Source organism: Accipiter gentilis, chromosome 8, assembly GCF_929443795.1.
Source record: "Accipiter gentilis chromosome 8, bAccGen1.1, whole genome shotgun sequence".
NCBI lineage: Eukaryota > Metazoa > Chordata > Aves > Accipitriformes > Accipitridae > Astur > Astur gentilis.
The window spans coordinates 33647015-33674560 of NC_064887.1; the positions used below are offsets into that span (position 1 = coordinate 33647015).

The window sequence follows — 27546 nt, forward strand, 5'->3', positions numbered from 1 at the left end:
CACGAGTGGGCCCGGGCCCCGCAGCCCTACCAGCCCCCAGCCCACTCGGTGTCGGGCGGCAGGCGGAGCCGCGCTGCACCTTCCACACAGAGCGGCCGCGAGGGGACAGCCCCCTCCGGCCCCGCCCCCGACGAAGGGGCGGCTCCATATTAGCATGCTGCGCAATGCCTGCTGGGTAGCACCGACAACTCACCCTGACCTAGAAGCAGAAAGAGAAGTGAGTATATATAGGGAAGAGAAGGGTGGGGTTTTCTGCGTCCGGGGGAAGCTCACCGCCGAGGCCACCCACGGGGTGCTCGTCACCCACGCCCCGCCTCGGGGAAGGTCTGAGAGAAGGGCCGCCCGCGGCTCTAGCAGAGCCCCGCCCGCGAGGGGCGGGTGAGCCACCAGCAAGGGGGGGCGCCGCGCACCATGGGCCGGCCTGGGCAGGAGAAGCCGTAGCTGGTTCCCGGCAGGGGCGGCGGGGCTTCAAAACCCCCGCTCTCCTGCTCGCGGAACCCCGGTGGATGCTCGTGGCCCCGCGGTGCTTTGAGACAGACTCACGGCCAGCCACGGTTGAGTCCAATGGGTGAGGTGGGGCATCGTCCTACAACCCAATTCAGACTACTCTCCCCCGGACACATTTTTTCTTCCTGTCCCCCATTTATACGACTTATAAACTCCCCCAACACCCACGAAACTGGTGGTAGCGGTTGAGACCCACAGCCCTGGGCGACACTGCACATCATCTGGGGTCACGGGACAAACCTCTGTCACCCCCCTGTCAAAATAATCACAAACACCATTTTGGTTAAAGAACTTTCTGTAAGTGGTCACCGCTGTTGATTTCAGCCACCCCCAGGGCTCTCCGCTCACAGGGGGTTGGGGTAGCGGCGCTGGGAAAGCAGCCTGGGTTGGTTGGGTCGAGCAGCAGCAGCCAGCTGGGAAGCAGAGAGAGGTGGTGTAAGGGAGGGTTGTACCCCAAAATGCAGACCTGCTGTCCTCAGGATGCAGCCACAAGCATTCCCCCCTACTTCCCTCCTCCATCACCACCCCCCCATCACTGTCCTCCCCCCATTTATTTTCTTATAAACACCAAACCCTTATACCCAGGGCTGGTACCCCCTATATCCCCCTGCCCATAGTAGATTGCCTGCAACCTGGCATCACCCCCAAAGGCAGGAGCCAGCCCCAGCTCTAACCAGCAACACCACAGGACAATGCTCTCACCTGAGACACCTGGACAGGGTTGAAGAGGGGAACTGTCCCCATCGATGGGGGAGATTCATGGGAGCCAGTCTGGAAGGGGTGAAGGGAGAGAAACTTAACAGCCACCCCCCAATTTCAGACCCCCCCCATCACACACAAGTACACCTCCCTCCTCTCCTCACCTGCTCTCCTGCTGACTCCCCACAACCTGCATCCCACAAGCCTTTCATCTCAATGGATGCTGGAGTAACAGGAAAAGTATTTTCACCTTGCATTCTTCCTGGGGCATGCAAGCAAAAAAAAAAAAAAACCAAAAAAAAAACCCACAACAAAAACCCCACCAAACATAATTAGGAGGAGCAGCTTCTAAAATGCCAACAGGGAGAGGGGAAAGGGGACCCATGCAGCATTTACCAGGGTTCCTGGAGGGAGGCTGAGCCAAAGGGCTTGTCCCAGCCACAGGAGGAGCTTCATGTGGGGATGGTGACATCCGTTCCTGAAACCACATCCACCCATTTAGAGCAGAAGCTCTTTGCATGGTGAGAAAACCTCTGCACCAGATATACCACACCACACTTTCGGGGTGCCACTTTGCACCCATCCTGCTGGAGAGGTACCCTGAGAGCTACAGGCACCCAAGCTAAGGGGCAGCTACAGGATCAAGGCAAGCAACCCCTGTCACAATGCTAAACCACCCAGAGAGCTCAAAATTAGACAGGAGGCTGGACACCAAGCCCATGTACAGTGTAAGGGGCCACCAGGGTCCATGGGTCCCCCTCTGTTCCTCATCTCCTGCTAGTTTTGGAAGAATATCCCAAAATTTCCTGCTCCAGGATTGTAGATCATTCTCGACCAGAAAGAAACTTCCAGGGGAGGGTCTCGCTCCAAGCCCACCGCCAGCCTGCAGTCAGGGATGTGACACCCTGAGGACTCGGCCAGGACTGGGATAACCACACATGGCTGCTTCCCCCTCTCTGCTGTGCTTCCAGTTAAAGAGGTTTTCCTTCCCTTCAGCTCCTAAAACCTGCCCGAGCTGTGCCGCTCGCAGCTGCTGCTTTCCGCTCCGGCAAAGGGCAAGCCATCCCCACATAGTTTGCTGAGTGCTTGGAGGACCTCCAGGTTCAAAGAGGCTTTACAAATTTACAGTTATTTATTAACCAAGGATTCACTTCCAGGCTAAAAGGGCTCCTGGTCCCGCTCTGTCCCTGCACAGAAAGGCTACGGCCATGGGGAACTGTGCAACGGCACAGCCCAGCCACCTGCATGAGGACGGAGGGAGAAATAGTGGGTGAAGGGGGAGACATGTCACCCGTCCCCATGGCTGTAACCCTGGGTGTCACCTGGGGACAGGACAGCCTCTCACAGCCTACCTGTGGTCCCGGCGTGGGGGAGTCTGGGCCCGTCTCAGACCCAGCTTTGGGAGATGTTTCCTTGGTGGGCTTCGACCGAAACCAGCCAAACCACCTGAATCCAGAGCTCTGGGAAATGCAGGTTGTCACAGTCAACATAAATGGGTGGGAAGGGGAAGACGCCACGGCCACCCAGCTACCCCCCACACCAGCCATGGGAGCAGGTACTGTCTTGCCCAGGTCAGGGCAGGGACAGGCAAGCTCAGAGCACAGGGCTTCACGTCAGCCCTGGCATGCTCACCTTATCCTCACCCGGCCTCACCGCCTCTGCTGGTGCTGGCTCTTCAATGGTGTCTTCAGCCGTGCTCTCTGAGGAAGGCCGGCTGTCATCTTCCAAGGAGACAGTGGAGCTTTCTGAGATGGTCCGAGCCCTTGCCTTTAACTCCTCCTGGCATCGGAGATCAGAGCTGCCACGTTGTGTTCCCAAATGAGCCACCCCAAGCATGATCAGACATTGGAACAGGCTGCCCAGGGAAGTGGTTGAGTCACCATCCCTGGAGGTATTCAAAGTGAGTAGACGGGGTACTCCAGAACATGGTTTAGTGGGCATGGTTGATGGCTGGACTCGATCTTGAAGGTCTTTTCCAATCTAAATGATTCTATGATCAGAGCATCCCCGGGACTCCTCCATGCCAGGCTTAACAGGTAGCACCCCCAGGGACCCCAGTGTCCCTCGCACAGCAGGTGGGGAGGGACAGCACCCACAGCAGGGTGCAGTAGGCAGCCCATGGTCCCAGAGGTAGGAGGCTGGAGAGGGCTACCCTGACCCATCAGGTCCCTAAGGGGATGGCTGGCATCATGATGGGGGGGCTCAGTGTGAGCTAAGCATGTGGAAGGACAAGACAGCAAGTCCCAAATCCCCCCAGTGCCCCCCAATAATGGGTCAGGGATGGTCTCCCTGACCCCTCTAACTCACCTGCTCTGCTGGGAGGGATGGCTGCACCCCTCCAGGGGACAGCGGGGCATCCTGGGGCTCCCCAGCTTCTCCTGTGGAGCAGAGGGAAGGACACAGTCAGGGCTTGGCCCAAGAAGCTCCTGCCATGTCTATCAGAGATATTTGCAGTGCTTCTATCCTCCCACTCCAGAGCAAGGCCACATGGCCAAGATGTACCCCCTTGAGAGATGCAAAAGGCCATTCTGGTCCCTGTCCATGCCAGCACCAGGGAGGGAATAAGTCACGAGCCTGCATTGGTGCATCTCAAAAACCTGCCTTGCACTGCTGGATGTGAAGCTTGTTTTCCCCATCTGGTAGGGAAGCAGCAGCACTGCCAGCAACCTAGAGCTGCCCTCCCTTGCCGCTTTGGGCAAGTTCTTGTGAAAATGAAGAGCCACCTGCCCAGGGTGGCTGACAGTGGTGGACTTGGTTTGTGTGCACACCGCTGGGCAAGCGTGGCTCCACATCTGGGGCAAGGTTGGAGGGAAACAAAGCTCTGGGTGAAGGGAGCAGCATTTGAAGTGACACACATGCCATAGGGGATCACACTTCCTGGAGGAACACCCCATCCCACTGCTACTAACTGGGTATTTTTGCAGAGAAGCAAGGCTAGAGCACTTACCTGCCAGTGGCACCACCTGCAGAGGGGGCTCAGCAAAAACCCCTCCCAGAGGGGCAGCCATCCCCAGGCTGAGCGCGGGGGGCTGCAGCTCTTGCCCAATGCCGAGCAGTGGTGATGCTGCGACCTGAGTGGGGGCCGGGGGCTGGAGAGACACGTCCTCGTGAGAGCTGGGTCCCTGGGGTGGCATGGGCTGGTACCACTGGTCACACTGGTAGCCTTTGCTCCGGGGAAGCTCCTGACCAGGCTCTCCATCTGCAAAAAAACCCACACCTCAGGAGTTTACCCCAGTGTTTATAATTTCATCAGGCTGTTGCACCGAATTCTCCTTTTTTCCATTATACATCAGCAGGAGCCAGGGGCATGAGGAGGGCCCCCAGGGACCACACACAGGCAAGGAAGGAGGTAGGGCACAGCGCAGCAGTGGCAACCTTTCAGAGGCTTCAAGGAAGGTGGGCTGTGAAAGACAGGGGAGGAAAAAAACCTCCGATGCCTGACATTGCAAACAAACTCAGAAGGGGAATGCTATGGAAACAAAGAGACCAAGCACAAGCAGCTCACCCCAGCAGTTCAAAGGAGTCCAGGGCCTCCGGCCTTTTCTTCCACTCCTGCTGCACACCCCAGGCAAGAAAGAAAATTCACCAGGAAGCCGCAGCCTTCATTTCTGCTCCACAGGAGCACCCACAGATGAGTTTCTTGCTTTAGGCAGATTTATTCAGGGTTGGGTTTTGTTTGTTTGAAAGGCATGTTGAGCAAGTGGGGTTTGTTTTATTTAACACACACATGCGTTGCTCTGTCTGATGTTAGACACAGTACAGGCAGCACACTGCCATTGGTCCAAGGTGCATGTCCTGCTTGTTCCAGCTCTGTAGCCTTCAGCCAGAAACATGCTGGGCACTGGGAATTTTCTCTCCTATCACCATAAGACACGGCCAGGCAGGACCCAGACCCCTGGGGTCTGAGCCTAGGGCCAGACTATGGCATCTCTTGGATACAGTGCTACAGAACCCTTTGCTTTGTCCGCTGGCATGGCCTCCAGCCTGCTCAGGGTTGGCTTCACACCCGCAAGTTGTTCCCACACAGCCTGGAGATGCTCGAGATCCGCAGGGAGGAGGGTGGATACTCAACTCCATGCTCCCTGGCAAGCTTAGCTGGAAAAAGTCAGGGAGGACAGCCCAGGCTGTAAGGATGGAGAGGGAGGTTGCTGTGACCACATAGATGCCAGCTTGGCACCTTGATTTAGGCTTTGTCTTTCCAAAATGGATGAACTCAGCACCAAGCCAGCTTTCTTTGTATGCAGGTCCCTCAGATGGTGACTCTGGGTGGTCTTCCCAATGAACAAAAGGGCCAAGCATCGGGAAAGTGAGCTGCAGAGGCTACATGGAGCAGACCTGGCCACTCGGAGAAGCCCTCATCATACCTCTGACTTTTTTTCCAAGAAGGGTTATCATAGCCTCAGCCCTGATAGCAGCAGAAGGCAATCAGGATTGATGATCCTTTTTACTGCCTGGGAGAGCTCTTTGAAGAAGAATTTGGCAGCAGCAGGGAAAGCTGATAGGAAGAAAAGGCTGGGAGGAATTTGTCATGTTTTATCCTGTCTGCACAAGCCTTTATTCTCCACCCATTGGTGCCAGCATTCCCAGTAGAAAGCTGGATCTGAGCAGCAGCAAGGAGCAGTGGGCTGTGCTGGGGCATCCGGCTGATGGACATGGCCATGAAGCAATGCCAATGGGTCACCAGCTGCTGACTGCTCGATGGGACATCCCAATGGACCCAGGGAAGGCTCGTGTCCCTCATCTTCATGTCTCTTGACCCTCTGGGTGGAATGTCACTGGAGGGGACTCTTGGGGTCACCAAGAGGCAAAGCAAAGGGGTAACACTGGGGCTTTACCAACAGGCATTCTGCAGCCCAGTATGCAGAGGGACAAGCTCCTTCCCGAATCTTTCATTCTGAAAGTGAGAAATCCCCTTAGTTCAGCTCCAATTTTCATCCTCGAAGGACTGCCTGGAAGGAGGGCCATCTCCCCTGAGGCTCGGCTGGGAGGCATGTGCTTCGTCCAGCCGCCCACCCCCAGTCCCCATTCTTCCACGACACCCACAGGGACTCTGAAGCTGTGGTAATTAGGCCCAATTACTCAGACATCATACAGAGGACATAAGCATCAACCCCTGGGTTTGCAGCCCATCTCCGGCAGCCCCACACCGGAGGGATGCATCCAGGCAAGAGCAAAATTGGGTTCTGGGGGGATGTAAGGAGCAAGGAGAAGCTGCTGAGAAATGCTCTGGGGAGCAGGGAGCTGCCTCCCAGCCCATGGCAGCACAACTCCACGTGCAGAGCAGGCTGCTGCAGCGTTTGCAACCTGCTGCTTCATTTTCTTTACCTGCCATCGATGCAGCAGCCCAGGAGAGATCTGGCTGAATGGGTGCCACCTCCAGAGAGAGGTCATCTTCCACCTGCAAGGAGTCAGAGGGAAAACATGATAAAACAGATGGAAAAAGGGATGGCACAGGGCAAAGACTAAGGAAACCATGAAGACACTGTGAAGAAAAGCATGGTGCTGGTGGGGCTGGGGCTCACAACCCACCCTGGGCTGTAGGATTCTAGGTTACAGGTGAGACCCATACCAGCACAGGCACAGCCCTTTCCCAGCAAGTAAAGGGGGCTGCAGCACCACTGCCCTGCTAAGAGCAGGCAGGAGGGGAAACTGGAGACAGAAGAGGGCACAAAACCAAAAGCAGACATGAAACCTGAACGAAAAACATTAATCCAAGGATCAGCCTACACTTAAGGGACCTGAAAGCATACGTCTGCAAGATGACGCTCCACCAGTGTCCTCTGCAACATCCTAACTGCAAGAGGAGATCATCATTCACCCACCAGCCCCTGACTGCCCTCCCTGAGCCAAGACAAGGAGTGTTTTACCCCATGCAAAGCTCTTCAGCCCTTGCTGCTCACACCCTCAGGCACTGCAACCCCCCTGCTTCCACTGAAGCTGCAGGTCCCACAGCAGAGACCATGTCTCTGAGCTCACAAGCCAAGGGAAAAGGCACCTAGTCCTTTGAACAGCCTTCATACCTCCATACCCATCCCTCCCCCTTAGTTTCGGGGCAGAGGAGGAGGATGCTCCTGCAGACAAACACCACCACAGACCAGCTGCCCTGCAGCATCCCTGCTCCTCCTTACCTCCCACTCCCGGCAGCAGGCTCGGAGCTGTAGCAGCCAGTCAGGCTCCAGCATCTGGTCCTGCTCTGGCATCTCCAGGAGCAGAGGGTCGGAGAGCTTCAGCCGCTCGGCTAGCTGCAGAGCCAGGAGGACAACGAGGCTCATCACACATCTCAGCTCCGCAGGGAAGAGACCCACCCTCGCAGCAATCACACGTGGCTGGGCACACAGGCCCAGGGGAAAACCACCAGAGCTGCACTTCTTCATAATATGGGGCTAAAAGTAACACCAGCCTCTCACATGAGATTTATTCCCTCTCCTGCATTGCCACAGAGAGGTGCTGGCCCATCCTGTGCCCCACAGAGAGCCGCCCAGCAGGGCTATCTCAGCCACCTCCACATAGATGTCGAAGTACCCATGTCAAAGATGCTCTTCACATCAGAGAGGCAGCTAACTATTACCATCCTTCTCTCCTCTGAGGAAAACGAGCACCTTAATCCTACTTGACAGCCAGCCTGTGGCACCAGCAGGTTTGCAGGACACCCCACCAGGAGCCCCAGAAACAGCCCGACTCCCAGGGCTGTGCATCAACCCCTTACCTACCCTACAAGGATGGATGGGAGCTGGTAGGGTTTGAGCTAAGGGCTCACTTGTCTTTGCAGTAAGCATTACCATTACTAATAAACACGCAGAGAACAACAGAAATGCAGGGCTGGAAGGGACATTCTGAGGCTACCTGATCCATCTGCCAACACTCAAGAAAATCCTGTGTGCCCACACCAGCCCATGTTTGTCAATTTGCACTTACAAATCTCCAGGGAGAAGATTTTGCAGCCTCCTAGGCCTGTCCTGATGCTTAGCGTCCTTAGAGCTAAAGAGTTTTTTTCATAACATCGAAGTGAAATCTTCCCTGCTGCAAATTAAGCTTCTCAATTCCTGCTCCCGCAGAAGCTGCAGGGACAATCAGGCACCATCCCCTGAAAAGCAGCCTCCTGCTCCCCTGTACCCCTTCCTCCCCCAGCACATCTTGCCTGGAAAAAATAACCCTGAGGCCTTCTTTGGAGGTAATTTTCCCCTCAATCTCTTATCACCCCTGCTCTTCTATTCTGCACTTGCTCCCATTTGGCCCTGTCTCTGAGTGCAGCATCCCAACCAGGGCACGGTGCCCCAGCCAAGACCCCAGAGACCTGAGCACAGGGGGATTATCACCTCCTTGTCTCACATGCAGTTCGTGCTCTCATGTTCTCCCAGAATAACATTATAACATTGGATTTTTTTTTTCTTTTTTGCAACAGCATTCTGTTATGTTGCTGCTCGGTATTTTTTCTATGCTCCACTATCTCCCCCAGGTCCCTCTCTGCAGTATTGCTGCTGTGTGTTTAATTTCTCCTGCAAGAGAGGGGTCTCTGCCACCCTGGCTGCAGCCATCTCAATCATGTGGGGTATCCAGCTACTATCAACAGAGCAAGAGGCTCTTCTGGGGCCACCCATCCCACCAGCCCAGGGTGAGATGGAGGGCTCCCTGCAGAGCTAAATTGCAGTCTAGAGAAATTGCTCAGACAAGGGTCCAGTTTTAAAACAGATGTATGAGGGGAGATGACACTCAAAGCACTGCTCTTCATCTCAGCCTTTACTGAATTTTCTCTTACTGATATCAACTCACTTCTTGAGGATTTATCAAGCTCCCTCCTAGCTCCTTCGTGCTTATTTATCTTCTCCAGTTTGCTACGAGGCTGCTGAATCAAGGGCCACCAAAAGCCATCCAGAGTTGACCTTGCAGCCACCCTCTGCAGCCACACAGGTCTCAGCTATCCCCTCCACACCAGTCCCCATTGGCCTTTTTTCCTATTCCCAAAGTTTTTAAAAACAAAGCACAAAACACACTTTCCAACTCCAGCAGATTACAGCAAGATATGACCCACACAGCTGGAGCCCAGCTTGGGACAGGGATTGGCGACAGAGAGCAGAGTAACCCAGCACCCAGTCAGGAGCTTGCACTACCTACAGACCCAGTCAGGAGCTTGCACTACCTACAGACCCACTGTCCCATCTCTTTGCAAACACACATGTGTTGATCCTAAATCAGTTGCAGGAAAGAGGAAATTATAAGCATGATTACTCTTAAACGGGGGGAATGTTTAATCCAAAAGCTAATGTGCACTTTGATCCAATATTAATGAACCAGCACCTGGTTGTATATCGTCCCCAGCTTCAAAAGAGAGGAAGTCTTAATCAAACACTAATGTGTATCATAATTTGTAACACAGTCTAAAACATCAAAGACAAGAGTGTCTACGAATGGACTAGTTTTTCAGATGAAAGTGTTTTCTCCCAGGAGAAGCATTATCCCCAGCAGAACAGCAGATCTGAGAAGCTGTTAGACAGTAAATAGGTTTTGACGATGGGGGGGGTGCTGCACGAGCCAAGTTTTGGGTGATTTCTGCAGCACCCGCTTCAGACAGGCAATCTTTGCTGCCCTCATCTCACAGCACCATGGCATTTGCACCCCTCCCAACAGAGGAAGGCTTTGAACGGTCTCAGCACTGCCCTGGTAATGTGCATGGGGTGGGCAGACCCGTTCTCCTGAGAGCCCAAGCTGCCCTGGGGGACCTGGGACACTTTGCCTCACCCCTCCCTGCCCCAGCATCCCACTCATGAAACAGATAAGCTGGCCTCAGTGCTAGAAGCAGGGACATGCTCCTATTCACTGTCACCCCAAAAGAGCCCCTGGCAGGTAAATGGAATCATGGGATGATGAGCTGGAGGGGAAATGTCAAGCACTCAAACTTCAGCTTCTTATGTCTGTGCTATTTAGAAGTTCAAAAAGCCTCTCTAGAACAAAAAACATCCTTTGCTTCCAAATAACTCTGCTCCTACTTGGCAGTCAACACAATTCCTTTGTTTTCTACCCTAAATCCGTGGGTATTAGAGACTGCATGGAGGCATTGGCTTCACTGTACTCAGCACACACCAGGCAGCAAACCCTGGGGGGCTGCTCAGAGCTGCCAAGCACCCCCAGCCACGGGAAACCCCAAGGATGCTTCCTACGACACCGGGTCCCTGCCAAGATGCAGGGGAGTATGAGACTCACCTTCATCACTTGCTGGGCCAGGATGGGGTGGCTGGCCATATCCTGGCCAAGGAGCACGGTGGCAATCTGCTCACAGTATTGCAGGGCCTGGGCTGGGAGCCCGTAGTCAGCCAGGCGAGAGGCATAGAGGAGCTTGTACACCTCGGGAGAGGGAAGCGGAGCAGACAGAGGTGAGCAAGGACATGCTCATGCCTGTGGGTCCCTTCTGCCCCAGCACATCATCCCAGCATGACTCTGAGCACTCTGGATCATGGGTCTCATCACCCAGAGGTCACCTTCAACTTGACCCATGGGCACCCCCACCCAACCCCACGGGGTCATCCAGCCTTGCTCCCTGAACCACAGCACTGTCGCAAGGCCAGACTGGTCCAGAGCCAGCAGATAGGGGGTGGGGAGAGCACACCAGCCCACCACCTTCATTTATCCACCCAATTTGTGCAGCACCCAAGGCAGCAACAGCCAGGTACTTATTTGCAATATGAAAAGTCTATCCATTACCCAAAGAGCAGGAAGGCAACTAGACCTGAGCCAGCACTGATCAAACACACTGTGCCCCAAAATCTGCCCAAAGCCCTGCTCTGGAGGACCTCCTCGGCTGGGGCAGCCTCCCCATCACTCCCAAAGCCCAGTGAGGGGACAAGCCTTGGAGAGCAGCCTGAATCCCTGGCTTCAGGGTGGATGCATGTTTTGTGGCAGGGCTGAGCTGCTGCACCAGATGTGCTTGCGCATCTCCACTACCTGGAAGGGGAGCAGGAAGGATTTGGGCTGTCGTAGGTGCTGGCAGTACTCGAAGATTTCCATCCGCTGGATGGCCTCTGTCCTGGCAAACCGGGTGAATGCCTGACTGCAGAGGAGAGGGGTAGGTTCAGCAAGCAGGAGGAGACCTCTCTTCCCAGACAGCCCCACACGCAGACTCACAGCTCCACCACTGTGCCAGCGTGCAGCTGGAGAGGCCCAGAGCAAAGCTCACATTAAGAGCAGTAAAAACCCACAAACAGGGATCGCTTTTGTGTAAAAATGAGATCCCGGGGACGGGGAGAAGGTGGGACACATCACTGTGGCAAAAGCACAGCCTCCTGGGCTCACTCACCAGTGGCTGCTGCCCAGCAGAACCATGCGGTCTGCCTTCGCCCCGAAGTAACCGAAAGGAATATCTGCCATCAGGTAGCAGAAATGAGCTGCTTCAACTGCTCCCCTGCCAGCTGGATGGGAGGAAAAAAGACAAACACTTAGTCCTGAGAGAGAGGTCACCATGTGGTCAGTGTTGCTTTGGAGGCCCCCAAGCTCACAGGAAAACCCAAACCCCACCACCCCACCACTTTTCCCTGTCCATGCAGACCCTGATCCCTCCCTTCTCCCTGTTTTTTGTCTGTTTTCCCTGATTGCTGCTTTCTGTACCTAGGAGGGGATTTCAGTTCAGTGGTAGGACCAGGGAAGCCTGAGCTTCCAGCTTCAGCTCTGCAGGGTGCCATTATTGGCATGAAATCCCCAAGAGTCCCTGCCACTGGGAACAAGTCTCAGTCCCTGCGGTTATATATGGCCCCTCTGGGTCCAGCTGCTCCAGGTGTCTCCAAATGAGCGGCTAATAGATATGCCTGGGCCTGACTCATCTGCCAGCAGGACCCATCAACACCTCATCCCTGCCACCACACAGGCACCACAAGTCCGGGGGTACGGGCATGCACACCCCATCTTGGCACCAGCCTACATCCATGCCATGCATGGTGACATTGCCAGTGTCCACCCACCATTACAAGACAGCTGGAACACAACTGCTCACAACAGCCTTGGCTCACCCAAACTGTCTCCCATGGTGATGATAGCTCGGTGGTTCAGGTCCATGTCTCCAACCTTGTTGGACAACATCACAGCTAGATGAGGCCTCCAGTCTCCCCACGTGGCATCCCCACAGCACTGGAGGGAGGCAAGAGGAGAGCAAAGGTGAGCAGAGATGGTCACCACAAGGTGGGTGTCACAGGCAGGTGACAGCAGAGGGGGTACACATGCCAGGGCCAGCCTCTTGCTCACAGACCAGGGCTGCCTGCGGGATTCTTCCTGACATGAGCTGGAAGAGGGTCTGCAGGGGGTCATTGGTGGCCAGCGTGCTGGTGAACCTGTGAGGAGACAGCAGAGATAGGGCTGCCATGCTGGGACCACAAACCCTCGTTCACCTCCAAGGGCACATCCCAAATACCCCAGAAAAGCAGTGTTCCGAGGGGCTTCCCAGAGAAGGCAGAAAGGATCATCAGCCCACAAGGCAGATGAGCTGCATTACCTCTAGAGCAGGCAAGTCTCCGGGACAATACTGGATAAAACCTCCTTAAAAGGATTCGGGTTGCACAAGACAGAAAATTTCTGCTTAACACTCCCTGAAGGGATCAACCCAATCCAGACTAAGTACGTTAATTCCACCAGAAAACATTCATACGCGTGGGATGAACAGCTCAGACCAGGCTGGATCACAGTGAAGGTAGCTCAGCTCCCCCTACCCCTATGGCTGCCTTTGCTAGGGCAGCAAAGGCAAAGCCAAAGACTCAGAATGAATCCACCCCACATTTCCAGGGAATGGCTTTCCTTCCGCTTTCCAGCCCCCCCCCCCCCCCCCCCCCCCAGCCTTGGTTTCTCCTGTCCATCAGGAAGCCCAAAGGACTTGGGTCCATCCAGATGGATGCCTCCCTCTCCCCTTTGCCCCCTCTGAAATCATCCAGCTGAAATCAATGCTCTTTTTTCAGTGCACTGGGGCTGAGGGCACCCAAAGGGTAACAGGCTTGGCAAAGGCAGTCACAGAGCATCATATGTGGCTTTAGCTTCTCCAATTTACCCAGTGAGCACCCAGCTGTAGGTCCGAGGGTCCATCTTGCTGGAGAGGAAGAGGGCATGGCCCCACAGCTGGTTTCTCATGGCCCAGACCAGAGCATCCTGCAGCAAAGGTGGAGAAGAAAAAGGCTCTGCATTAACTCTATGTTTATCCCTGCCCTCCCCTGCTGCCAGAGGACCCTCTGCTCACCCAGCTCAGAGTCAAGATCTAATGGCTGCTCCAGCTTTAACTAATACCCCCCAAAAAACCCTCCCACATTCACAAAGGCCCCTTTATCTTTCTACCTCGCATGATGACAAGAACTGGGACCTTCATAGCAATATTGTCTTTCCTGGATTTCCAGGTCTGTGCTGCCTGTTAGCTCTCAATGCCACCACTGTGGGATCCCAGCCTGGGCACCCAACCTTCTCTGCATGCAACCCTCCTCTCCTCCTCTCTGTGCCTTTGGTATCCCCTGAGATCACATAGCTGCAACTAAACCTGCAGTGCTGGTAAAAGCATCTGCATCTTGTCTTCACTTAGGGCCCCATCCCAGTTCCCAATGGTGGAAAAATCACTGCCATAAGCCCTATTGTACAAACAACTTGAACAGTTGATACCACAACCATAGGGCATCTCTTGACCACCCTTCCTTTTAAAACCTGAAGAGGCCAAAGGGGCCAAGAACAAAAGTCAGCCCTCTGTCCTGGATCCCACTCACCACTTACTTTCTTCCTGCCATAATAGAGGAGCTTGGTGAACTTCTCCACTATCTGTGCCTGCGTCTCCACAACAGGAGGGACCTCCCCCGTGATGAGGTCCAGTGTCCCCGGCTGACGCGACATCCCCTCATCATCCGTCAGGCCAAGCAGGTTTGCCGCAGGATTTTGCCTCTTGTATTTCTCCAGGCACCTGCAGTCTTGTATCAGCAGCTCAGCTGTGTCCGAGCCCACCATGGACTGTGAAAGGGAAGGGGAGAAGCAAGGAGGCCCATGGAGGCTGCCCCATGAGCAAAGGCTGATGGCGCTTCCAGTCAGACACGCTTACACTTGTATCCTCAATCCTAGTGCATCTCCCAGTAAGACCAGCCTTGGACACCACCACACAGCTTTGGAGGGCAAAGGATTCAACACAACTAGCAAGACCTTCACAGCAGTCACTCTGAAGATCTCGTTCATCTGCTTCCAACAAGCAGCCACAGATTAGGTTGGGTGCATTTCATCGGGTTAAGGGAATAATCCCCTTTTAAGCATAAATGCTAGCTCCTCAATGAAGGTGGGAACAGTCCTTTTCAGAGCTGCTATAGCTTGGATTGTTGGTAGTTCACAAGGATGAAAAGCACTCCAAGAGAAGGGTTTGCTCCAAATATCCAGGCAGTACCAAACTGATTGATGGTACTGTGGGAATGGGATGCTTTTAAGGTGCACCCCCCTGAAAATAGCAACTGAATCAAGAGGCACATAAGGGGCATATAAGTTGCCTCGCTTCTAAGATCAAAACAGTCAGCCCCTTTCCATGGACACCTACCCCATTCTGCCGGCAGAGGAGGACAAGCAGTTTCCAGAGAAGAGCTGAATCCCTGCCTTTCTGTGTTGAGAGATCACAGCTCGTGGCTATCTTCTGCTGGCAAAATGTCATCACATCCACCTTGTGCAGGTCTTCCCTTACAGCAGCAAAGAAAGGCATCAAAAGAAACCCAAGGCAAAGCAATCTAGGACATCATTCAGACTCAAAGCATCCCCAGGTTCACTGATGGGAATGCCAAAGATTCAAAGTGAGAGACGGAGAAGATCCCTGGTATCAACCACATACCACCCTGGCCACACCAAGCTCAAAAATGCTTAAATTTGATCATTACTATGACTCTTTGCACATTTCTGTGTTTCAGGCATGCAGAGGGCATCTCAAACCCTCTCTCTGCCCTCCTGATATTTTCATCCATCCATCTGCAAAGAACCTCAGTTTTGCTTAGTTGTGCTGCTGTTACAGCTGTGGATATCCGAGGCTGTAGGAGCAGGCATGCATACAGGCAGTATCTTTGATTAACTGGCACAGTGCAGGGAGAAAGACATGCTTGTGACCACATAAACTCTTTGGGTCTGAAACAGAAGCAGAAACCTTTAAGCTGTGTGCAAACCAGGCAGAACTGCTGTCTTACAAAAAAAAAAAATCGGACAGTTGGAAAAAGTGGCTGAGAGAGAAGATGAGCCAGGGGAGAGGGACCATGACGAGAGATGCTGATCCTGACTCAATCACACCAACATATTGTATGCATATTCCCAACATCCCTTTCAGCACAAGTAACCTCCAGGTCTTCTACCCAGCTTCTGGGCATAGGCAGCTGTTTTGCCCAGTAAGTGGTTTTCCTCCTGCACACTCCTTTCCTCTCCCCACATTGGTTACAAGTGACAAGAAACCACACTGGTGTAACCAGTATGATACAGAGACAGCCTGATGCAGTACACCATGACTCATCCCCAGGCTCACACTGGATGAAGGCACATGCATATTGGGTCTGACCCTGCCATGCTCAACAGTCTCAGGGGACAAAAAACTTAGGAAAAGCTAAACCACAGGTTGACCCAGGGCTTTAGAAATCCAAAGAGATCTCCCAAAAATCAGTTTCCTGGGACATGAGTACAAAATAAGGTCAGACATATAAACCACAGTAAACCCACACCCTATGAATATTCAAAATAACCATCTCCCACAATCCAAACCAACCTACACCGCAGCAAAGGGGCTGAGCTCCCAGTCTTAACTTGGAGTTGGCCTTTGCAGATATCTCAAAACCATGGGGACCCTAAAGTCTTGCTTGAGCTCATGTCTCCTCCCAAAGAAGAGGTGCTCCCAGGCCAGCCGTGCCAGCACAGCCAGGAGGACACAGCTCCTGGACCTGCTGGTGCAGCATACCTGGCCAGGGGCCCAGGGAAGGCCCGTAGCTCCTCCAGCTCTTTTGTGTCACAAAGGATTACCTAAAAAACAAGAGCAAATTCAGCAGCTGGACACCAGCAATCAGGCCAGCCCCAGCTGGGCTAGTTGAAAGTCAGTGCCTTGGCCAAGGGCTCAACAGTGCTGGTGAACCTACTCTCTGTGCTAAGTATGTCTTAAGGTAAGCCCAGAGCATAGACCCTAAACCATCACATGGACCCCAATGCTAAGGTCCAGGTAAGAAACGCCTGTTGACATGACATCTGCCTCTTTTGGGAGGCAAAATAGGAGACTGAAGCGCTGTGGTAGACTCAAGGGATGGATATGGCCTCTGTATCGGAGAACCTCAGAAAGGTGAGCAGAATTATCCTTCAGAGAGGTATGGCCCACATCTGTCCCTATCAGGAGGGAACACTGTGAACAGGTCACAGACGACAAGAGTTACGTAGCTGAAGGAGCAGGATGTGGGGCCCAAAGGCTGAAAGCAATTCCCAGGCACAGGCTGGCACGATGCAGACTCAAGGGTCCATGTTGGCTGGAGATAAGATGGCAGCAGGGGATGGGAAGGCTGCCGAGGCAGCTGTTTGGGTGATGAACAGCATTTGCATCCCTCAGGGCAAAAGGAGCCACTCCAGCAAGGGGACTGAGGGCAGTCTGGGGTGCTGGGCTGTGGCATACCTCCAGGCTGTGTAGCTCGACGTGGGCTAGCTGCCCCTCGGCTGGGCAGTGGGGACGCACCAGTACCAGCTGGCCTCCAGCTCCGAAGCACACCGCCATGTGTGGCAGCGAGAACTTGAGGGGTACCACCGGCTCTGGGGTGGACACCAAGGGCCCCCCTGCAACGACACACAGGCCACCATAAGTCCCCTTATCTTGACCTCACACTGCCTCCACTATGGAGGATGTGACCAGGTCCCAACCTGGTCCCCTCAACTGAAGTAACCCTCTACTGACCCCCCCCATGCAAGAACCGTCCCCTAAAGCAGAACGCAAATATGTGGCAGCTTCTGCACCCCCCTGGCAGAGTCACTGGACCACACACCCACCCCGCAGTCCCCTGGTCATGCTTTGCACCCACAAAACCTCCTGCAGGAAAGGACCAAGTTGTGAGACAGCAAATCTCCTAACGCCAGCCATTTATTTCCCTGCTCCCCTGCCTTGTCAGGGGGGCCCAGGGCCCCATAACACCTCACCTGCTTGTGCCGGGCTCCAGGTCCCTGAAAGCGCAGGGTCATAGTGGTCAGCACCATCACGGATGTACTGGCTGAGCTCATGGCTGCTGGAGCTGAGCCCCGACTCACGGTACTGCAGGAGCAGGCTGGGCTGGCCCAAGGGCTACAAGGAAGGAAGAAAACACAAACCTGGCTGAGAAACTAGGGACCCCACTGCTTCTCAGCTCCCAGGGCAGCGGGACAGGCTCTGCTGCCCAGGAGGAACAGCACAGCTGATTCCCATCTGAGCAGCTCACTCTCTTCAGCATCTTAGGTTCATCATGGCACATACACTGGTCATACCCAATGGCTTTTAAAATAATTTACATCAGCCACAAGTCTAGCCCAACAGTCAGCAGGCGGTGCTTGGGAATCAGAAAAAAAAGCTCTGCCCAGGAGCAAAACCACCAGAGCAGCTTTGGTTTGATCTTTTAATTTGCTCTATTCCAAAACACAGTGATCAGGATAGAAGTGTGATGGAGCAGACCTTGGTGGACAGAGCTGAAAAAGACACAGCTTTCAGCTACCTCAGGAGGATGCATGAGAGCATCCCACCAAGTATGGATTTCTGTCCTGCTCTTGGCTCCCCGCAGAAGCGGTGTACAGCCCCATGCCTGGGGGAACAACAGCCCAGCAGATGGGCACTTCATAAATACTAATAACGCACTATAATAATCCCCAGAGACTGTTAAGCACTGAGATCAACACAGCAAAGCAGCCCTTTTCTCCTCAGCTTCCTTCCCAGCTGGAGGAGAGACACATGGATTGCTCCCAAAATCCCTGGGAGATCCCCAAGCCTCTTGTCCTGCACCCCTGCCCATCTTGAGGTTACCTCTGAGGGCTGGACACTGGCCTCCCCCGAATCGCTGCCGGGGGTTTCTCCCCCTGCACACTCAGGCTGGGCAGCTGAGACATTTCTCTCCTCATAGGAGTCGTAGGTCTGTGTCCTGCAGAAGGGACAAAAAGGAGAAGCCCCAAATGTCAGAGATTTTTGGGACCAGCCACAAACCCACTAATTTTGCAGCAGATGGTTGCACCAGGTGATGCCCAGACCCCCCACCCTTACCTGTCCTGCCCCCGGGGGGTTGCAGCCAGGTTGGGGTGGTAACCCCTGTAGTAGTGCTGGTCCCGGAAAGTGGTACTCTTGGTGTAAGTCTCTCCCTGTCTCAGGTCTAGAGAGAGAATCAAGATTTAGCATTGCCCCTCCAAAGCAACAAGCCATAATGAAGTTGCAGAAGAAAAGCAATGAGTCAGGCAATTTGCCATGCACACCCCATTTGCTTCCAAATTAGCCCAACACGGAGGTATGATAAAGCCCTGTACACATTTGCCAACACAGCACTAATATCCTTTCCTCTTTCCTCCCTCCCTTTTTCTTCAGCCCAGGAACTCCAGAAACAGCAAAAACAAGGCCCTGGCCACCCTGCTTACACAGGACCATCAGCAACAAGTTCAGCCTGGAACCAGGAATGACACAGGTTTTTAGCCATGGAGATCAAGATCAAACATTCCCTTGGGTACAACTAATACCTGCTCACATTTCCCAAATGCAAACTGAGGGCAGTGCTGCACAGGGAAAATGGCACCGACAGCGCAGGAGCATGGACAGGACAAAGCCCTGCAGATGTGCAAACCCTGGGGGAAGAACCCATCCCATCCATGCTTGCTAATGTGATGCCCGTTTACAAGAAGGGTCAGAGAGAAGATCCGGGGAACTACAGGCCTGTCAGCCTGACCTCGGTACCAGGGAAGATTATGGAACGGTTCGTCTTGAGTGCACTCACATGGCATGAGCAGGACAACCAGGAAATCGAGCCCAGCCAGCATGGGTTTACGAAAGGCAGGTCCTGCTTGACCAACCTGATCACCTTCTATGACCAGGTGACCCACCTAGTGGATGAGGGAAAGGCTGTAGATGTTGTGTACCTAGACTTCAGCAAGGCCTTTGACACTGTCTCTCATGGCATACTCCTTGAGAAGCTGGCGTCTCATGGCTTAGACAAGTGTACTCTTCGCTACCAGTAAAAAACTGGCTGGATGGACGAGCCCAGAGGGTTGTGGTGAATGGAGTTAAATCCAACTGGCGGCAGGTCACAAGAGGTGTTCGCCAGGGCTCAGTATCGGGGCCAGTTCTGTTTAACATCTTTATCAATGATCTGGACAAGGGGATCAAGTGCACCCTCAGTAAGTTTGCAGTCAACACCAAGTTGGGAGGGAGGGTTTATCTGCTTGAGGGTAGGGAGGCTCTACAGAAGGACCTGGACAGGCTGGATCAATGGGCTGAGGCCAATCGTATGTGATTTAACAAAGCCAAGTGACCAGTCCTCCACTTCGGTCACGGCAACCCCATACAGCGTTACAGGCTTGGGGAAGAGTGGCTGGAAAGCTGCCCGGCAGAGAAAGACCTGGGGGTGCTGGTTGACAGCCGGCTGAATATGAGCCAGCAGTGTGCCCAGGTGGCCAAGAAGGCCAACGGCATCCTGGCCTGTATCAGAAACAGTGTGGCCAGCAGGAGCAGGGAGGTGGTTGTTCCCCTGTACTCGGCACTGGTGAGGCCGCACCTCGAGTCCTGTGTTCAGTTTTGGGCCCCTCACTATGAGAAAGACATGGAGGTGCTGGAGCGTGTCCAGAGAAGGGCAACCAAGTCGGTGAGGGGCCTGGAGCACAAGTCCTGTGAGGAGCAGCTGAGGGAGCTGGGGCTGTTTAGTCTAGAGAAGAGGAGGCTGAGGGGAGACCTTACAGCTCTCTACAACTACCTGAGGGGGATTGTAGTGAGGTGGGTGCTGGTCTCTTCTGTCAAGTAACTAGTGATAGGATGAGAGGAAATGGCCTCAAGTTGTGCCAGGGGAGGTTTAGATTGGATATCAAGACAAATTTCTTTACTGAGAGGGTTGTCAGGCATTGGAACAGGCTGCCCAGGGAAGTGGTTGAGTCACCATCCCTGGAGGTATTCAAAGAGCACGTAGACAAGGCACTTCACGGTTTAGTGGGTATGGTTGATGGTTGGACTGGATGATCTTAAAGGTCTTTTCCAGCCTAAATGATTCTATGATTCTATCCTGGAGAAAGCATTGCCTCCTCTGCAAGCAGGTTGCCTCCTTACCCAGACCCAAAGGACAAGCTCATACCTTTGTCATCTTGCCAGGCCACCGGCTGCCACTGGCGGCTTTGGTAGGTGTAGTCATCCCCATAGCCAGCTGCTGGATACTGCCAGTGGGGGTCTTCATATCCCTGCCTGAAACACAACATACTCTATCTGAGAAAGAAAGGGCACTGCTGCAGGTTCTGGACCACATCTAGTGTTAGACTCATGCCCTGGATGGGACCTTTGGAGGAAGAAAGGGTAATGGAAATAAAGCCAGCTCCCCTATCAAGGTGCCCTGCTCAGCAGCAGGGCCAGAAACTGGTCCAGCATCACACCTGAAAGCAGCAGCAAGAGCTTTGGATACTTTCCCATCCACATCTACAAGAAAGCTGTGCACTGCAGTTTCAGCTAATTTCAGCTCAATGATGTGGACTTGCCATGGGGATCAGCTTTCACCCACATTTTAGGAGAGGTCCCCCAAAAGCATCTTCTCTGCCAAGTTCTGGAGCTACCACACCTACCGCACAGCTCAGCAGGTCTTCCTCTACGCCGGAGCTTAGCCCCAGCCCCAGCCCAAGCCACCCACCCAGCACTCACATACCTTAACCCTTCACAATTTACACAACAATTTGTCAGCCCTGTGCAACACCCACCTTCCCGGCGCGAGCATTGTACCACCTCAGCACAAAACTCTGCGTATCCACACCATAACTCGCCAAGGGCAGTAACTCAGGCAAATCAATGCAAATGTGCTGGAGAGCTCAAAGCTCTCTCAGCAGCGAGAGCATCCTCTAGCCCACATTTTATTCTTCCACCCTCCGCTGTTTCAGCAGCTGAGTTTGCAACCTCCCTTTTGCTTCTATATTACCGTTTGTATTTTTATTGTTCACCTTGCACTTGGTAAAAAAGAACTGCATTTAATCAAACCTTCAAGCAAAATGCACCTCGGAACCAAGACGAAGCCTGTAAAACAGCAACCACAGAAGTCACAGCTGTAGGAAGAAATCAGAGCTGCAACTGCTACACAGCCTTAAATATAGAAGTCACGGGCTGCTTTAATAGCTGGACATCACCTAATCACCCACTGCCTCCTCGAGGCTGCTTGCTGTTTCCCCCTATGCAGTTACGAGGGCAGGACCCTTGTCACAAGCCCATGAGAGTGGTGAAATGGTCAAATCTGATTTCAAGAAGGATTACAAGGAAGGGGCTCAGCATGAGCATCGCAAAGTCAGACAGCTCTCACCTGGAGTACGGCCTGTTGGGTTTGCTGCTTTCATAGTACTCAGCCCGGGAAGCTGGTCCACGGGCATCCCTCCAGGGGTGGCGGCCCTCATCCCAGGGGTGGCCGGGGAGGTGGCCCCCATCCCAGGGGCTGGGCTGACGCGGGGGCCCTGCTCGGAGGAGCTGCCACCTTGGCTGTGGTGGGGGGCCACGGTGTGCCCCCCCCCACCCCGCCCGGGCTACCTGCCTCTCCCAGAACTGGGGCGGCCAGGCAGGGGCCCAGGGGTCCATCACGAGCTTGCCAGTGAGATCCCCTCTGGTTTTGGGGTGGGAGGAGAGGTTAAGTCCCAAATGGCTTTAGTGGCCTGCAAGCAACGAGATAAGGCACAGTGCGTTTGATCAGTGGCTTTTCACCCCCCCTCAAAGCCCCCCAGGAAGTCTGTTGCCACCTGCTCCCTGCTTTTGGGAACCAGCTGAAGCACAGCATCCTTTCCAAAATGCCCAGAGGCAAGGAAAAGCCATCTCCACATCTACCTAAACTTGAAGCTCCCCTTGAAACACCAGGATGAAATAGTCCATTTTTGAAAGCAACAGGCATCCAGCTCTTCCCAGAGCCAGAGGTCGGATGCAGGTAGCATCCTCCTGCACCGCCAACCAGCAGACCACCAGCACCACCACTCACAGCCTCCCCAAGCAGGTTAGAAATCAGCTTTACCTCTGCAACAAGGCGGTGAAACCCCATTTTATATGTGGTAGAGGAAGGGATATTGGCAAAGCTACAAGCAGGACAGGGAGAGTTATTCTTAAAGAAATGAGTAGGGACAGAGGCAGAGAGAAACGGAGCTTTGCTCATGTGAGCTATGAGATGGGGTGGAAACAGGGATTTCCTCCTGCCTTCCAGCTCCAGCAAGAATATAGCAGTTCAAACAGACACCAGATTTATTTATAATGGTCCCACGCAGAAGAGGAAACCCTAAGGAGAGCCCAAGACAACACACATGGGTGAAGCCCCAGCTGCCAGAGGGGGGTGCCGCCCTCAAGCCCCTCACATCTCTTCTTGCAGCATTGGTACCCAAACTGCCCCCACAGAGGCTCACGAACCTCCCTGATGCAAGCAGATAGCCAGATGCCGTCTGAACCACTTGTCACCCCTCTCACACTCAACGTTTAAGGCATTTTGGGGTCATTTCAGTGCTGGGAGGGGGTGGGGGGGACACTCAGATCTCAATACAGGCAGCTCAGTTTGTGCCCCTTCTAGGTGAAATCAGGGTTAAATCCTTGCCCTAAATAGCCCCCCAGGCACAAGCATCCAGACACCCACCATTTTGGTCCCACCGAGGGCCCCCCTAATTTTTGGCCAGGCATTCCCACTGCCGTCCGCCCCCCGCAGCAGCCACACACACCTGCTCAGAGGCCGCCGGGGCCCGTCTTCCACTCCCTGGGGTGCCACTGCCAAAGTCCACTGCCACATGGGCCGCTGGCCGCTGCGGGGGACAAAGGGCAACCTCCGCTCCTCCGCCCCAGACTGACTCCCTTGGCCGCTCGCTCGGCTCCCGGCAGGGTCTGCACTGCTGTTTGCATCCCTGAGGGTCACCTTCCCCATCACTTGTATCTCCTCTCACCCAAGAGCTGGAGCGTGCAGCCCTCAGAGCTCAAAAAAAGCCAGATATTTCTCCTGTGGGTTTGTTTTTAATGCCATAAGTATCCTCCTCTATACATCCTCATGCTTCCTAAATAATAATAAATAAAACCTGCTGGCTGAGCTGTTGGTTTAATATGGACCCAGCTCAAGCAAGTAACGTCTGTCCCACCAGCCACTGCCCAGGGCAGAATTGGGGCAGGATGGAACTGGGATTCACCCCAGCGTTGCCTCATCTAAGTCCATAGAGTGCAATAATGGCCTCACTCTATAAGCAACCAAGGATTCCTGCCTGAAGACCCTCTCCCAAACTCTCCCAGGTACATTAAAAACAAAAAAAAAGGCAGTAAATTAAGGCAAATGGCATCATAGAAAACTGCAGTAAAAGCTAGATATAAGAGCCAGCGTCTCACACCCAGCAGCCTAGCGACGTGCCATCATCTCCCCCTCCACAAGGGAAAGCACACATGGTTTCCTAACCCCCAAAGCCTCCATTTGCTGAATGCAAGCAGCCCAATTTCAGCCTGAGGGCAGCACGGAGGAACATCGGATGACCAGCAGAAAAAGCGCTTTTTTTTTTCCCCCCCCCTCTTCTTTAATTTTTTAACACCCTTGCAGTCCTTGCTTTCCCTGAGAAATTTCCTCCAAATTACCTCCACTGTGATATGACACCACCAATTTTTTGGGAATTTGCAGGCAGGATCATATTCCTTGCATTGCGGTGGCACTATCAGGCAAAACCCTATTCTAATGAAGTTGGAAGACTCCGTATATTTGTCGTGGTTTAACCCCAGCCAGCAACTAAGCACCACGCAGCCGCTCACTCACTTCCCCCCGCCCCCCACAGTGGGATGGGGGAGAAAATCGGGAAAAGAAGTAAAACTCGTGGGTTGAGATAAGAACGGTTTAATAGAACAGAAAAGAAGAAACTAATAATGATAATGATAACTCAGGTATCATTAATGATAAAAGGATTGGAATGTACAAATGATGCGCAGTGCGATTGCTCACCACCTGCCGACCGACACCCAGCTAGTCCCCGAGCGGTGATTCCCCCCACACACTCCCCAGTTCCTATACTAGATGGGACGTCCCATGGTATGGAATACACCGTTGGCCAGTTTGGGTCAGCTGCCCTGGTTGTGTCCTGTGCCAACTTCTTGTGCCCCTCCAGCTTTCTCACTGGCTGGGCAAGAAAAGCTGAAAAATCCTTGACTTTAGTCTAAACACTACTGAGCAACAACTGAAAACATCAGTGTTATCAACATTCTTCTCATACTGAACTCAGAACACAGCACCGTACCAGCTACTAGGAAGACAGTTAACTCTATCCCAGCTGAAACCAGGACAATATTATAGCTTCAGAGCTTTAAATTTCCACCCTACTGGGAGGGTAAGAAATTTTCCCTGGTGATCCTAAGAAATAAGCACTCAGTCTCTGCAGAATTCAAGGTTTCAGATAAAAAAATATCCTTAGCGCTCAGCCATACTGAGAGCTGACTGGAAGAAACACAAACCAGGGAAGCACCGTCTTCGTGCTGCCAAGCTGTTTCGGCAGAACAAAATTAAGCATCTCCTATGCCTTTCACATCTGCCCTTCAAAACTTTCGGAGGCTTTGAACAAGGTAAAAGGTGTGTTATGGACAGGTCATGTCTTCCAGAAAAGCTAGAAAGAATCCTTAGAGACCATGAGCATCCCACTTCTTTAATATATAAATATATCATACTTCCACTTGGCTGCTGCCTAATAATTTTATGTTTCTAGCCAAGAGGTGACTGCTGGATGCTTCCAACCTGTTTTCTAGCAACCACACTAATTTATACTGGGAATCTGCAAGGGTTCAACCAGCACCACATGAAGAGGCTGAGAGCAGCCCCAGCTTCTTGGGCTGCTGTTGCCAGCCAAAGCAGAGGGATTTGGGTTGCGAGGAAGACTCGGGAGCTTGACTTGCAGAAAAGCAGCTGTAATTTGCAATGCTTGTGTTTGAGATGGGTGGAAACACTGTACTGGCCCATGCTAGGGAAAAAGATGCAAAAAACTACCAGTAATATCGAGCTTTCAGCAAAGGTGGCTTAAAATAGACAGCTGGGGAACACCAGTTTAAAAGAAAAAGCAGGAGAGTGCATTGGAAAAGGAGAGAGCTAGGGGAAGGAGCTGGGAAATGAAAAGTGAAGGAAGAAAAAAACAGAGATAAAAGGACCAGATAGGCTAGAAAGAGGGCAAGAAGCGGGTAACCCTTTAACTACATCGCTTCTAGCCAAGAAATTTCTATTTTAAAAGGATTCATAGCTTTCTTGGAAATCCGAACTCTGTGCCATAGGACTGCCATTGAACTTACAGGACTATTGCAAAGCAGGCAGCACACACGACAGATAGCGCTTGTCAGACAGAGCTGAAGGGACAGCAATATCTCTTTAAGAAATCGTATTTTTCCACTTTAAAAGGTTTCACTACTGTTGTCACAGTAACAAGATTAGGTGGAAAACATTTTTCTTCACCCCCTCTGAGTGTCTGCACAGCACATTGGGACGCTCTGCTCACAGCCAGCCCTGGACACTCAGGCCAGTGTCGTCCCCGCCCTGCCCCGCCCCAACCCCGACGGGTGAAAATAATTAGCCTCCTTAGAAATCTTTGTAACCTAAGAGGAGAAATCCAGGTGGCTTCAGCACCTGATGCTATTTTTTAGGTGATTTATGTTGTTTCTAATTGTTTCTGAGATGAGATTATTATTTTTTTAAATGGTATCAATAGGAAGCTTTGTTCGTCTCTGAGCTTTAGCCCCCTAGAAATGAGAGATATATACCCACAGTTTTTTATAGACATGTCTTAAGCATCATGTCACAGTGCAGGGGAGTTTGAAAGGGCTGGCTAGAGTCAAGAGAAAAAAATTGAAACCAACTCATCTCATCACATCTATGGGGCAGAAATGCAAGTAGTAAATGAGCTACACAGAATGTGAAAACCTATCTTAAAGGTTCTATACAGGGAAAACACCAGCCCTGAATACACTGCTGGCATTCAAGACATTTGACAGTATATTATGTTACACAGACCAAGAAAACAAAAAACACCCAGGAAACCCTGAGGCTCAGGTTCCCAGGCAGGCTGAGCACCTGCACCAGTGTGGGGAGAGCCCTCATCGTCAATCAGTCTCAACAGCAGCTAATTAACTAATTACCTTCAACACTCCTCCCAGGCTGACAAGGAAGGCGTGGTAAGAGCTCCTGCTCTAGCTGGGGGTGGCATTTGGGGCCTTCCCAGACCAGGGACATCCCTGTGGGGGGAAGGTGGTGGCTCCCAAAGCAGCTGAGATCATGTCTGCTCCCACCTGCAGCTGCTGCATTAGCACCATCGTGTGGATTTGATCCAGCCAGCATGGCACCACTTGCCATTTTCCGGTAGTCAGTTTACACACTTAACTTTTCACTGATGGTTTTGCACCTTTCTTCCCCAAATTAGGTTGTTTCCAGCTTTGAGGGACTGAGCCATCCCTCCCATCACCCCCTCGCACATACACAGTCGTGTTCAGCAACATCCAGACATGCCTATTAATTTTCTGAGACTTAGGCAAGAATATTAATTGCATTCCAGAGGCATCCAGCATAGAGCAAATTAAGAAAAAGCCACATCGTACTCAATGAAGAAACAGAGCTGTGAAAATCAAAGCATATCTGTACGGAGTGCTGTACATGTCCTTAGCCTGGATGCAAGAGAAAGGTAACTCCAGCCTTCTGCATGAGCTCCTATTACAAAGCAAGCCCCAAAAAACTTTGAAGTCTTCGCCTTACTTCATTCCCACTTCAGCATAACCTCTTAACTCTTGGCTGTGACTACTAAGTCCTTACTACTTGCATCTCTCACCCCTAAAGGAAAGGCCACGCTGCTCCTGCATCCCATCGTGGCAGGCTCTGTCATGGCATCTCACCTAGCTCAGCACACCATGGGAAGGGATTGGGATGCACGAGGGCCAACGGAATGCAAGAGCTAAACCCAACCGCGTTAAGGAGGTCAGAGATCTTTCAGTATTCAGGTCCTCTCGTTTTTCTGTACCACACCCCTTATGTTTTCCCAGCCATAAAATTGATGTTTATCTCACTGCTAACTGCCTTACAGAGATCATTACACATTGCAAATTCAACCATTTGCAGATAAAACGAGCACGAGCAGCCTGGAAACTGTCACACCGCCCCTGTTGCCTTGCCACATTGCAATGTGTTACAACCTTTAAGCTGCAAATTAACATATAAAACCAAGAGG

The 27546-nt window shown here is 52.7% G+C and overlaps 1 protein-coding gene across 1 annotated transcript; it reads right to left on the reverse strand.

Annotated features, from left to right (window-relative positions):
* Positions 1-851: 851 nt before the first annotated feature.
* SEC16B (SEC16 homolog B, endoplasmic reticulum export factor) lies at positions 852-21940 on the reverse strand. The gene is made up of 25 exons (XM_049808213.1): positions 21672-21940; positions 20472-20578; positions 18410-18515; positions 18176-18290; positions 17326-17467; positions 16811-16968; positions 16115-16176; positions 14729-14864; positions 13930-14160; positions 13226-13323; positions 12437-12518; positions 12201-12318; positions 11495-11606; positions 11143-11248; positions 10405-10545; positions 7335-7448; positions 6532-6604; positions 4154-4405; positions 3514-3584; positions 2839-2985; positions 2559-2666; positions 1603-1684; positions 1371-1468; positions 1210-1278; positions 852-920 (listed from the first exon to the last, which is right to left on the reverse strand). The coding sequence occupies exons 1-25, from the start codon at positions 21938-21940 to the stop codon at positions 852-854; spliced, it is 3066 nt and encodes a 1021-aa protein (XP_049664170.1).
* Between the last annotated feature and the right edge of the window lie 5606 nt (positions 21941-27546).

Excerpts from the sequence above, each read along its gene's own strand:
- SEC16B (XM_049808213.1), bottom strand. The coding sequence starts at position 21,940 with ATGGACCCCTGGGCCCCTGCCTGGCCGCCCCAGTTCTGGGAGAGGCAG. Across the intron at positions 12,519-13,225 it reads TACAGCTGGGTGCTCACTGG|GTTCACCAGCACGCTGGCCA; the intron begins GTAAATTGGAGA and ends GTCTCCTCACAG. Across the intron at positions 4,406-6,531 it reads GGCTGCTGCATCGATGGCAG|ATGGAGAGCCTGGTCAGGAG; the intron begins GTAAAGAAAATG and ends GTTTTTTTGCAG.